The sequence below is a fragment of the Mucor velutinosus genome (genome assembly GCF_035048745.1).
Source record: "Mucor velutinosus strain NIH1002 chromosome Unknown tig00000093, whole genome shotgun sequence".
Lineage (NCBI taxonomy): Eukaryota > Fungi > Mucoromycota > Mucoromycetes > Mucorales > Mucoraceae > Mucor > Mucor velutinosus.
In genome coordinates, this window is record NW_027041907.1 from 2,299,012 (window position 1) to 2,312,736 (window position 13,725).

Here is a 13,725-nt window from a genome sequence, read left to right on the forward strand (position 1 = left end):
TGGTAATGTGGGATTCAATGAGAACTTGGCGGTCTATTGCCTTGCTGTGCGTCTAAATTGAGTCAATTAAAACTTATGTGTGAGAGGCTATATCCCCACACAAAACACGTGATGAAATTAGAGTATAAATCAGATCTGGGAAATCTTTAGAGATCCAGTTCCATAGCCTCCTTTCTTTCTTTTTTCACAAAACATGTCTGCAGATCCCTTTCGCTTCCGTGTCGCACCTTCTATTGAATTCAACGAAAGTCAACTAGAGACACTCAAAGTCATTCTGGACACATTCATTGCACCTCTTCCTAAAGAACAAGAAGATGCACTTGTTTTAAAGCTGAAAGACACACACACCGAAGAGCAGGTCCGCACTTTCTGTCAACTGACCAGCACTTCACTTCAGTCATTAGAGGCCATCAAGCGTTTTGTGAACAGAACCGTGTTACCAGACAAGCGCAAAGAGCTCTTATTGATGCTCTCGTTGCTATCATCTCGCGCAGGTACATTTGCATTGACGGGTCATTTCGATGAGTTCAAGAACCTTTCCCTGTCTGAACGTGAAGCTATCTTTATCAACTGGAAAAACTCTTTCTTGCCACAATTAAGATTGCTATACAAGACCTTCCACTCGTTATCCTGCCACCCTGCGTACGCTGCACACACCAAGGATCTGGGCATTGCCATGCATTACAACGATTTGATCAAGGATCAAAAGTACGAAAATGTGCCTGACAGGTTAGACATGTTGAAGCCTGAACAGGTGCAAGATAATATGGAGTTTGATGTTGTTATTATTGGAAGCGGTGCTGGTGGCGGTAAATAGGCTGAACCAAGCATTGCATTTATTTTGTGTAAGGTATACAGAAATTAAGATTTTGCATTATCCTGTAGGGGTTGTTGCTAGCCAGTTAGCTAAAGCCGGTAAATCAGTCCTCGTTGTTGAAAAGGGTGCTTATCATCATGAAGATGAATTCATCGTTGACGAATCCAAGGGCTTTGAAAATTTGTATGAATATGGCGGGTTTGCTCCCAGTTACGAAGGTTCTATTAGTATGTTGGCCGGCAGTGTCTTTGGTGGTGGAACTACAGTCAATTGGTGTGCATCTCTCAAGGTAATTGATACAGTGACTGACTGCATGCGTACCGTAACTAACTCTTATGCAACAGCTCCAACACTTTGTTCGTGAGGAATGGGCTAAACAAGGCTTGTCGCACTTTTTATCACCAAAGGTAGAGTAGAAAAGCACTAGCCATCAGCCCAATTACTCACTGTATTACAAAGTTTGCCAATGATCTCGACAGAGTTTTCGAGAGAATCGGTGCTACCACGGATGGCATCATGCACAATAAATCCAACCAGGTCCTAATTGATGGTTGCAAGTAAGTATTTTTGAACATGCTATGTGGCCCTTACTTACAAATAATGAATCAAGGATCCTCGGTTATCCAGTTTCTGAAATTCCTCAAAACACTGGCGGCAAGCCCCATGAATGTGAATTTTGCTACACTGGCTGTAGAGCAGGCATCAAAAATGGTTCCATGAACACCTGGCTTCGTGACGCAAACCAGCATAATGCCAAATTCTTGGTCAAGACAAAGGTCAACAAGGTCATCACAAAGAATGGCAGAGCTGTTGGTGTCGAATGTGTGGTCAACTATGACCGCAAGGTCACTATCAAGGCCAATCAAGTGGTTGTTTCTGCTGGTTCGTTGCAATCACCCGGTGTCCTGTTGAGAAGTGGTCTCAAGAACAAGAACATTGGCCGTTACTTGAGACTTCATCCTTGTTCCATCACGTTTGGCTTCTTTGATCGTGAAATTCGTACCTTCCAAGGTTCCATTATGACCGCTGTCAGTGGTGTCGCTGAAAACGTGGACAATGATGGTTACGGTGCCAAGCTGGAAGTGCCCTGTCTTCATCCGGGCAGTTTCTCTACAGTTTTGCCTTGGCGTGGTGCTGCTGCCCATAAGGAACTGATGATGCGCTACGATCGCTGTTCTCCCATCCTAATCTTGTCTCGTGATAAAGACTCGACTGGTGTGGTTCGTTATGACGACAAGGACAATGTCATTGTTGATTTTAACTTGTCTAGTCGCGACCGCAAATCATTGCTTGTTGGCATTGAGCGTTCTCTTGATATCTTGGTCGCTGCTGGTGCTCGTGAGGTTCAGACTGGTCAATTCGGCGTAGATCCATTTGTCTTTAAGGATTCTGAAGAATCTCGCGTGGATAATCCTCGCTTTATTGCTTGGAAGCAGCAAGTCGCCAAGTATGGCTTCCCCCAAGAAGGTGCGGGTGTCTTTTGCGCTCATCAAATGGGTTCCAACCGCATGGGTATCTCGCCAAAGACCTCCGTCGTCAAGCCCACAGGCGAGACTTGGGAAGTGAAAGACTTGTATGTCGCTGATGCCTCTGTCTTCCCAACTGCTTCTGGCGTCAATCCCATGGTGACAACTGAGGCTATCGCATTGCATATTGCCGATTGTATCTTGAACAAGAACAGCAATGCTAAGCTTTAATTAATATCGTCAGCATGAATAAAGTCTCTTCATTTTGATACAACAGATTAAGGGAAAAAAGATTTATAAATATAAGAAAAGAGCAATGATAAGAAAGGAAGAAGAAAAGGTGAGGTTATATGTGAAAGCGGTAGAGAAGTGAGAGAGATTATGAATATATACGAGCAAAATGATGGTGATTAGTATCTGATTTTTTTGGGATCAGCATTTTCATCTTGCTGCTCCTTGTCGTTAGTTACTCTTTGCCTTTTCAGATCAGATGCTGAGGGAGGAATGTAAGAGCTTCTATGGCGACCCAACTTGGGTGGGATCTTCCAAAAGTACTGCTTGTCTTTCAACGTACATTTGCGAGCACTTCGTCCGACCTGTGTGTATGTTGCGCGACGCCATTCGACAGGATCCAATTCACTGTTGTAGTAGTACAGGTTCTCGGTGGGCGATCCATCTGCTGTCTTGCCTTTACGTTGGATTTCGCCAAAGAAAGGTCTTTCCTTCAATACTGAGGTGATGCGTTCAATCCAGATTTCGCGAGATTCCTTAGCGTAAGCTGGATTAGCCTTCAAAATACGAGAGCAAATATCACTGATAGGCATAGACGATGTGCGTGAAAAGACTGTAATGATACAATGTTAGTGCTGTTTTGCAACCCACACAAAAGCCATATCTGTTTTTACCAAGGGCATCAATAATGACTTCAGCGTAATCATTAGAATCTTCCTCGAGATGTTGCTTCTTCTTTTCTTGCAAAATTAAAGCCTTCTTCTTGTCCTCTCTCTTGAGCGCTCTTCTGATTTCTTTCTTGCTAAGTTTCTTCTCAACAGGCTTTGGTTCTTCAACAGGCGCAACCATCTCTTGTTTCACTGGTGAGACAATTTCCTCATCTACATTGATTTCAGGTGATAATTCCTTTTCAACTGGAGAAAGAGCTTCATCAGGTAGCAAATCAGAGGAGAATGCTTCGTCTTCTTGTGCATTTTCTTCCATTGTAGTTGTTGCGACTGTTTGCTCAACTGGGGGAACTTCAACTATCTCTTCCTTGGTGGGTAATGGTGCTGCTGTTTCCTCGACAATCAGTTCCACTTGCTGTTGCTCTGCTTCTGGCGACAATTCTCTGAGAATATCAGTGTTCTTTCTGATGACAACTTCACTGACCTCTTGCTGCTGTATTTGTTGTTGAATTTTATCAGCAAAATTGACTGAAGAAGGTGGAGGAGGCATCTTGAAATGAAATTGATCACCAACGACATCGATAAAACTGTTATCTTCGAGAGGTGCAACGCCATACTGATCATATGAAACGTTATCGACACAAGCACCATTCAATCCTAAAACTGTCAACTCAAACCGCTCTGTTTCGTTATTGAAAGCGATTGAAACGTGAACACGACTAATCTGTCTGTTACGGCGACCAATTTTAATTGTATTAGAACCGCCACGACCCAAGGTGATAGGTTTTTCATGGGATCCAACCACAACAAGGTTTTGCTGGTGTAAAATATGGTTGATGGTGGATGATGTCGAAGAGTTCAAATTGGATGTAGGTCGAAGATCATCTGAATTCGTGCTGTATTTATCCATATAATCAGGGCTATCAGGTAAAGCCTGTTGATTACTAGGAACACGCTTAGGACTCAAAGTGGCCCAATTATTGGCTACTACTTCGTTTGTTTCCATGACTATTTGAGATAAACGAGTGAAATAATCAGCATTACGTTTATTCAAGGTAGTGAATTTCTTACTTACATTACAATTAGTTGTGTTGAACAAAAGAGAAGAGAAAATATTTTCTTTGGGCCCCTTCATCTCGTGTGGAAATAAGCGCGTTTGTTATCTTCGGTGCCGACCCAATCATAGTGTGTTTTTTCATAACTTACCTTGAAGGCAGTCAGAGCAAGTTGACCTCTAGCATGCACTTGTACGTTTATCATATGTACATTGGTTTAAGAAGCAAGATGACAGTTTACTTGATCATTGATAGCTTGCCAATGAATGAGAAGGACCAATTAATTCGTGTTGTAAATGTGGTCTACGACATCCATTTCAGTTTTTGCATTTGTTAGCTTATTAATCACTATATTACCAAAAAGTGAAGCAGCGTATACCTATGTGTTTACGCAATTTAACAGGATACCAAGGCGTACTTGCTTTTCTTTGCAGCCTTTGCTGCCGGGAAGTCCCTACATACATACTGTTATACTAGTAGTTATATGCGTATTTTTGCAATACGTTTACATCTATTTCGATAGTTTTTACGATTGGCACAGTACATTATACCCCAAACAATACAAAATTAACCTGGAAAGTGTTCGAGTTTCATAAAATCAAGACATTTTAGTTGATATTAGGACGACTTCAGAAGAATTTTTATGAAAACTTCAGAATAGCAATTTTTGAAAGTTATACAATCAAGAATATGAACAGTCTTTAGTTTGGAAGTCTATCAAAACTCGTAGCGGTCTGTTTGAATACGTGTACCTGAATTTGGCGAAGAGAAATGTAGCTCAAACTTGATCTAAAAAAACACGTGACCACTGCAACTTTTTGTAGGGTGGTACTGAGGTCAAAATAGGGGCAGAGTGTACGTTTTTGCCTCTAGTATTGCCCAAATGGCAGAGTGAACATATTACACGGTTTGGTAAACTATATGAGGGAGTCACTCGGCTACTGGCTGCTAGCTGCTTCAATTTGATTGAAAAGGGACTCAAATGTATGAACATGTCATTTGAAACATGATTCAACTTCAATTTTTTCGAAAGCATCCATTTCTCGCTCTACAGAGCTCTTGAATAACTTATCAGCTACCTGCAAAAAGGGTATTTATATTTTGGCATACCCGTAGGGTAATATAAGATAATGTATTTAAGAGCTGCTACAATGAGATCTTCGATCGCATATACTATCTTAACACATAAGCATCTGACAAAAATTGATAAATATCGAGCTCTCTTTAACGATTACCTTTGCACTTGGTAATGAACATATAAATATTGCTGATAGAAAGAAAGACTCTAAGAAGCTATCCCAATAGTTATGAGAGATGAATTTCAAGGCTTCTTTAGGTGTGTTTGTACTAGATTGTCACTAGTAGTAACTAAACTCCAGATATAATAAGAAAATGGCTAATGTTTATTAAGATGAAGATCAAAACACTATTTACGCATTATATTGTCCTTTGTACTTTTGCTTTTATTCTTCTGTCAAGCGCAATTCAGATCTGAATGTCAGTTCCGTCATCAAAATGTAACCCCAAAGTGAATTATTAGAGATCACACTGATGAATTCGTAATAATAAGTCGATGATAATAATCAGTTGTCAACTGTATCTAAAACGAAAGCAAAGAGCTTCTTTATTACAGGGCATCTAGCTTGCTTAAATATGGTAGATCCCTGGTCAATGACTACTACGTTGAGATGGTATATAAATAGCAGGCCACTGGGGCCTTATGGATTGTTGGTATAGCTTGTTGAGAGGCCACCTAAGTCGGTATGTTTCATGTAGTGTAGGTGGATCTCGATATCTTGACATTGGGGAGATTGAATGTATTGTAGTTCCTGAGGCACCTGTGCACACACAATTGACTGGACTTGTAAACATAGATGTGATGTGATACGATAAACATCATCTATGCTGCTACACTGTAAAAGGTGGCTTGAGGAGAAAGTGAATGTAGCCTAAGATGCATGCTTGTATGCAACACACACCAACAAACATCTCTTTTCGAATAGACCATAGCAGATAATATACAGATTTACACCTTAGATCCATCACCTTTATACATTTCCTTATATTATAGAGTATTGCCTTTTCAAGAAGTGCAGAAGTAAGGAAAGAAATTACACTTATCAAAACTGATACTCTTCGATACTGGTTTTGTGAAATAATGTATAGCAAAAGGAATGGAAGATCTTGCAGTAATAATCGATCCCGAGACCAACATCAAATTATTAAGGCTTCTTAAGGTGCTGATGTGTTGTAATAACCTTGATGTAAATAATATCTCAGCGATACGATGTATATAACGTTATGTATCCAAAAGATTTAAACGTAAGAAAGTTTCTTTTATTTTAAAGGTGTTATATCGATCAATATATATAAGCCGAATTGTAAATAGAATAGCCATATTAAACGCCAGTGCAGGAACAGGCTTCTGATAGGCTCTAGTTCAATCACCGTTCTAATTTTTAAATTTAGTGCAATATAATTATTTTACTATTGCTGGAAAATGTCAGATGCTTATATATAGAGATAGTATATGCAATCTGAGATCTGATCGAGATATATAAGGAAGTAGATATGAAGAGTGTGCAGGAAGATGTTATAGCTTTTTAGCTGAATGTGTTATGTCAAAATACAATGTAAAATTGAATCTGCCAAAGAATTACACGTTTATTGAGAATGCATCCCAAGGATGCATTTATATACTTTTCATTATGCTAGGGTTTGCAGCATGATGATGAACTATAATACAAATAGGTTTACTATCTACCCAACAATTGATTTGTAAACCATGATTAGCATGATTTACCCAAAGGACCTAAGAATAGCCTAAAACCTTTAGTGTGAGACCTTGCTATGACATTTGATATAACAGAATGGATAAAAAGGTGTCTTTATTACTATTAGATTTGGATATTGGTTTTATCCAATATAGTTTGTGTAATGTTGCGTGCTATCCAGGTTAATTGCTGTTTGATGTTCCTGGTAGCTGGCGCTCTAGGTTTAAACCTGTGCTTCTTATTCTTGTTTGTGTTTGGTCTGTCAATGATATCCTGCAGATCTAAATCACTGTCAGAATACCCTTCAACCCTGACATTTTTGTCGTGCCTAAATTTAGGTTTAAGCCAAATTTGAAGAAAGCGACTAAAAGGCGCCAGCGTATACTCGAAGGTTCTGGAAACTGATAGCAAACATTGATCTGATTATCAGTTGCTATATCAAGTACTATATCTACTCGAAAGTTCTATTGATTAAGTAATTATCGATCGTAGAAATAGTATAAATATAAGTTGTACATGCAATCAATAAACAGTGTCTTCGAACATAATCTCAATCTATTAGTTACACTCTAAGTTATTTGTTAACTCCTACCATTGGATCTATCTATCAAGACGACAGTTTTTGTCTGGGTTAAAGGGTATTCTGACAGTAATTTACATCTGCAGGATATCATTGACAGACCAAACACAAACAAGAATAAGAAGCACAGGTTTAAACCTAGAGCGCCAGCTACCAGGAACATTAAACAGCGATTAACCTGGATAGCGCACAACATTACACAAACTATATTGGATAAAATCAATGTTCAAATCTAATATCAATAAAGCACCATTTTATCCATTCAACTAAAAGGCTATAACATCTTCCTGCACACTCTCTATATCTACTTCCATTTATATCTCGATCAGATCTCAGATTGCATATACTATCTCTACGTATCAACATTTGACAAAAACATAACAAGTCGCTTTGTCCGAGTGGTTAAGGAGTATGACTAGAAATCATATACGCTCTGCGTGCGCAGGTTCAAATCCTGCAGGCGACGATATATTTTGTCGATTTTTACTATCGCAGTGCATGTAGCGTTGTTAGTGGCATTCTCACAAAATATCCTTTGCATCTGTATAACAATGCTTCCTGTTTATTGTCATAACTAGTTACATCTTTTATTACACAAGTCAATTGGTATATATATTAGAGCTAACTGTCAAACTCAATGTTACAAATCGATTTTGGTTTTGTAACTGAATCTCTGTTTTTTTGTTGTAAATTGCCTACACTATCGTATAAACTACGTTTCACTGCTTACTATATTGGATTCTACTTCTGTTACTGCAAATTGACATTAAACTTTTAAATGCTTCTTATATTCGAATATACTCTGAATCCTATCTCAAGAATGACAAATCAGTTACCACTCAGCCTCGTATCATTTTGACAGATATATATTCAAACTCTTAAACATCTCTCTTTCCTAATGGAAGCACACAAATGGGAAGCTACTCCACATTACCCATGTGGAATACATCCACTATGATCTGCATTCCGACAATTCATCCAGTTACCAGATTTAGATATAAACTGTATGTACGCTGGATTAGATGTACGATATCGATTTATACTATAATAAGAAGATATGGACTTCAGATACTACGCTAGTACTATAAGATTCATACTATATAAGATATAGGCTATAGATGGCACCACGGACATGGATGGCGCTATAGACTTATACTTGTATTCCGACATTGACTACGGATGTTTACCATATCTGGATAGGCACCAAGATTAATGCAATATGGGCTTGTTGCTTCCGATGTGCACTTTATGATCCACGCTATAAGACACATGCTTATATCCGTGATACTAGTTACAGATACTTTATGTACTACAGACTTGTACTACTATATATGAGACATGCTATAGATATGCATACGATATACTATAGACATGCCATATATCCATATACATGCTAAAGATGTATGCTCAGCGATATACACTCAGATATGTACTATTGATATAGACTAAGGAGACTGTACCTATTGGATACATGCTACTAGATCGATATTAATTATCCTTATACAAAGGAGAGATCAGGGTAGTTCGGATGAGAGTCTAATTGTTCATCCAGGCAAAGCTAAATCATGATTAGCTTGCTGGAGTTGTCTTTTAGCATGATTAGACATTAGTTGATCTGAGTTGACTTATTTGTTAATCTAATTAATAGAACTTTTATCCATTGTTATAGTATATAAGAAGGATCATCTACCTGGCCAGTAGAGAGACTTCAGTTTACTTTACACCTGTCAGATTGATAATAAAACATACCTTTATCCAGTTGACTTTACTTTTTCTTTCTTTTTTTCCGTTAATTTTAGTCTATAAAGCCTCAAATTCCACACCTTGGATGTAAGATAAAAGATAGCAGACCATGATGATGTACATTGCATGCTTGGCGGGGGATTTGGTACTGCTGCAGTAAAACATATTATATAATCATCTTCCATGCATAATAGGTTTACAAAAACATTCTTTACACAGAATCGTTTGATGGATGATGAATTCAATCATTGCACCTTATATTACTTTTGAACGAAGAAGAATTTATATTGTATATTTTGTTAACCTTTTATTACAGTTACAAAATCATGATAAATGGCAGATCAATAGTAATTCAACTAGTTATAACCCTTCGCTGCTTCGACCCCTCAGCCAATCAAATCGCTTAAAAACTCAGCTGACCTAAAAAAAATTTTGCGAGGGTTTCCCCCTGTTTTGATGTGAGGCAAAATTTTAAGCGCCGCTATAATAGCATTATAGCCGCAGCTATCATAAAATTTCCCTCAGGTGCTAGAGCATGCCTTACTTACACCACCTAGCTTGAGATTCTGGCATTGAGACCCTCAATCATCACTAAAGTAAGTAGCAATAACCAAGTGGAGGCAGCCTATCCACCTCCTGGTGTCGGATGAAGTCTTGTTGAGCTTCAGTGATAGGCACATCCACACAACGTAAAAAAGGTATGCTTCAAAGAAACATAATAAGAATAAAAGAAAGAAGAAAAGAACATACTACTATAGGGGTATAGTAGTTTGTAGGCAAAAAAAGAAACACTCATACAAAATGAATCAACGAAAAGCATATCATGAATACGACATCAAAAATGTTACATTCTTTGCACAACAAAGTTTAAACTATATTCTTGTTGCAAAAAAAACAAGAATACATAAATGAGTAACATGTATGATAATAGTCGGATGTAAAGCAACACAAACACGCACAATTGCAAGAGCAACAGTAGTATGAGTGTATAATACAACATAATAGCTAATGTCGTTTTATGTGAAGCGGCAGAGGCAACACAAACAACAAACCACGGCCATATTACAAAGTATTATCACAAGAGTAATACAAATATATGGCAGTGCATCATGCTTGTTGTTGTTCGTACATGACATACAAAGTAACAACATTGCAAGTACTCGTTGAGCTGATCATATCACAGCTGATGAAAGAGAAAAAAAACGCAGCAAAGCAAACATCATGATAATGAATGCATTATTACGAGAAAGGAAGCAATAATAAAAACGTTCATTATTGCAACCAGAAGAAACAATTACTTACCACTTATTACCACAGCCAAAGATGAACCAGAAAACAGCCATACACCAGAGACAAGAGATCAAAGGACAAGAAAATACCAGGAAAGGATTACAGAAGCAACAATAGACCATCGAAACAGCCACCAGCAAGTGCGTAGCAAGGGTTCAGCAAGAGACTAGAAATGAAGCCTGAATTATTGGAGCTATTCCAAGTACAACGACAGTATAAAACGCGTTAACATTGTATTCTACGTCTATTGCGCAGTTGTCAGCTATACGTACTTTAGTTCCATCGACAAAAGTAGCGTTGTTTTATGAATGATAGGTTTACAAAATGCAATAAAAAACGAGGGGAGAATGCTAATGATAAAAAAGGGAGGGAGGGAGGAATGTTAATAGAAAGCTGCGGCTAAAAGCCGTCACTGGTATCAGTACAGATAAAGTAGACAATAGGAATTTGGTCGCTTGCTACAGGGTAGCAAAGCAAGATAGGAGTTTGCGGTTTTCATTACAAGTTTAGCCAACACCTTACCTATCGATCTATCACTTGCAATTAAGAGGTTGTATTTGGAAAGGTAGCAAATTTTGCGTTCCAATTGAGCCGCATACTAAAAAAAGCGGTATTTTAAACCATGAATAGCCCAGCTTCCATAATGCTCAAAACGAGGATTCATAGATCTCTGAAATCGCTTGATGTCGAAATCAAGCAATTCTGATAATAAAACTGCGTTCCAGCTAAACCAAACTTAGGATAAAATTTAAAGAAGAATCGAATGATACCAGTTTTGAGAGCTTTGACCAAATCTATTAGGCTGGTTTTTGATAGAATAGATTTTGCGTTTTTTCGGTAGTTTCTGAGAGATTATCAAGCTTTGGCCATCAAAACTCTACCTGTAATGCCTATCATATTGTAGAGCCAAAAAATTCCTATCGAATGAGCTATTCCTTGAAGCTCTAACATAATTATATTATGAGGAATCAGCAGTTTTGTATTTTCAAAAAATTGCTATTCAGATTTTTGCCTTGCTATTACAGGCAAATTTTGGACAAAAATTAGTGATTTTGCACGAAAACCTTTTTTGGTCGTATCTCAACAAATACTCATTGGATTTAGAGAGAACTAAAACCGTTGTATAGCTTTACTATGGATCTATTATGATGTAGAGATTTTAAGGTCCAAATGCACGTTCCTTTTATGATTTTACTCAAAATTCTGTATTTTACGACCTTTTATTAACCAGAAACGTTGTCAAACAACCGCAAATAAAGCTATACTGGCCATTTAAATTGGCACAGAATTGAAATGCGCATCAAATGGCACCCACGCATAAGTGATGCTATATAAGTTGTACACAAATAAGCATATATTTTGAAGGTTTTTTAAGACGAGTATGTATGTACCGAATTTGCGCTGTAATGAAATAGCCACCCAAACGTAACTTGATTGAAAACCAAAACTCACCAAATAGCACTCATTCAGATTCATGCTATTTGGATCTATTAACAAACGCGCTCAAATGTACATCAACAACCATTTAAACATACTAAAGTAAAGATACACGCTGATATCGCACAACGTGTGAATGAATCACTCCTGATCACAGTGTATTCAATCACACACATGATGGTCGTAATAAGAGATGATTTCTTTATCCAAATAAAATCAAGTCAATAACAAGCATATTTAAATATGACAACTATGCCCTGCTGCCATAGTTGCACAATATCCCAGATAAAGGGTTCCATACTTCAATAACAAACATCACACTTTAAACCATCAAGACTACATTAAACCATGCTATGACGATAGCTCACCCAAGCCCATCAAGGTTACTCAAATCGACCCTTATGGCCAGTGCTCCTGCATTGATTACCACTTTAAATCAAACATCAACAACATTTGCCAGATATCGCAATAGCAGCACCTATTGCTCTCTATCATGACTAATCCTACAAGCTAGTTGCAAATGTATAAATACTCTTCTTTTTTAACTCTATTCCAGGATCTTCAGTTCATTTTATACACAAATAAAATACAATTGATTTCTATTGTATTTTACTGTTGCTTTTTTTTTTGTGAAATCTATTCAAACCTGATTTCATTGCATGCGCCACTGTAAACTCCAATTTGAGGGTTGAAAACCTGGTTTTTGAAGGGAAGTATCGTAGTAGGTGCCAAAACGAGGTTTCATTTTGTAGAGCAAACAGAGGGAAGCAAGATTTAACTAATAGAGAGGAGGCCTGGTTGAATCGGCTGTTGTACGTTACTGATAATAATGTCGAAACACAGCTTTTTATTGTATTGGCTACTGTACACTTTTTTCGCTTAATTATTTGACAACCAATGTAGCAACTGAAAATCTGTTTATATGTTTGCCAACCCTTAAAATTGGGCGTATAATGGCCCTGATATAAAGGCTCTAGCATCCACATCAAGCATGGAATACCTGTTCCTCCTGTTTCGTAAAGTGTGCAGCTCAGCTTTAAACCTTTGCCGCACCACAACGAAGCAACTTATCACCAACCAGTTTTGTATAAAACCGTTTTCCAACATCGCATCCATCGATCTAGCACTCGCAATCACTTCTAATTAACAGGTTCTCATATGAAGCTCATGGTCCAACATTGGCTTATTTCGAGAACCATCTCTTGATAAACGACAACTCGTTCTATTCAAAATTCCAATTACATCATATCATATCATTGTTTTTTTTTTTGCAGAATTTGCTTCTAAGAACAGGCTACTTTCAAACCAAAAGCAAAATTTAAAATCGAAATTTAAAGAGAAAATAAAAGAGAAAAAAAGAGAAAAGGAGAGAAAAGGAGAGGAAATAGAGAAAAAGGAGTGCGAACGACGAGTTCATTTTATATTAATGCGAAAACGTTTGTGATGTGCAAGAACGGCTTTGGAAGGCACGATAATCACAGGTTTCTGCTGAACTCAGGTTTGAATTTAAATGATTACTTTACTGAAAGCGCACTGCTGACGTTGCCTCCTGATCTCTGACAAAATCAAGCTCTTCTAAGAAACGTGGTAAAAACTTGACTCAAAGACAGCCTTTGATGAGCATGAAAAAAAGAAAAGAAATGGTTTCAAGGCTACAAGGCTTG

General features: G+C 37.8%; 2 protein-coding genes and 1 non-coding gene across 3 annotated transcripts; 2 read left to right on the forward strand and 1 right to left on the reverse strand.

Annotated features, from left to right (window-relative positions):
* Positions 1-193: 193 nt before the first annotated feature.
* On the forward strand, positions 194-2,514 carry ATC70_002509 (uncharacterized protein; the record flags this gene model as incomplete). Its single annotated transcript, XM_064821883.1, has 5 exons — positions 194-809; positions 886-1,106; positions 1,162-1,224; positions 1,277-1,374; positions 1,428-2,514. The coding sequence occupies 5 exons, from the start codon at positions 194-196 to the stop codon at positions 2,512-2,514; spliced, it is 2,085 nt and encodes a 694-aa protein (XP_064681569.1).
* A 179-nt stretch (positions 2,515-2,693) lies between these two features.
* On the reverse strand, positions 2,694-4,188 carry ATC70_002510 (uncharacterized protein; the record flags this gene model as incomplete). The annotated part of the gene is made up of 2 exons (XM_064821884.1): positions 2,694-3,127; positions 3,189-4,188. 2 exons carry the CDS (start codon positions 4,186-4,188, stop codon positions 2,694-2,696), a joined length of 1,434 nt encoding a protein of 477 aa, XP_064681570.1.
* Positions 4,189-7,975: 3,787 nt separating this feature from the next.
* On the forward strand, positions 7,976-8,057 carry ATC70_002511. Its single transcript has one exon. It is a non-coding gene; the product is annotated as a tRNA-Ser (tRNA).
* The last annotated feature ends 5,668 nt before the right edge of the window (positions 8,058-13,725 follow it).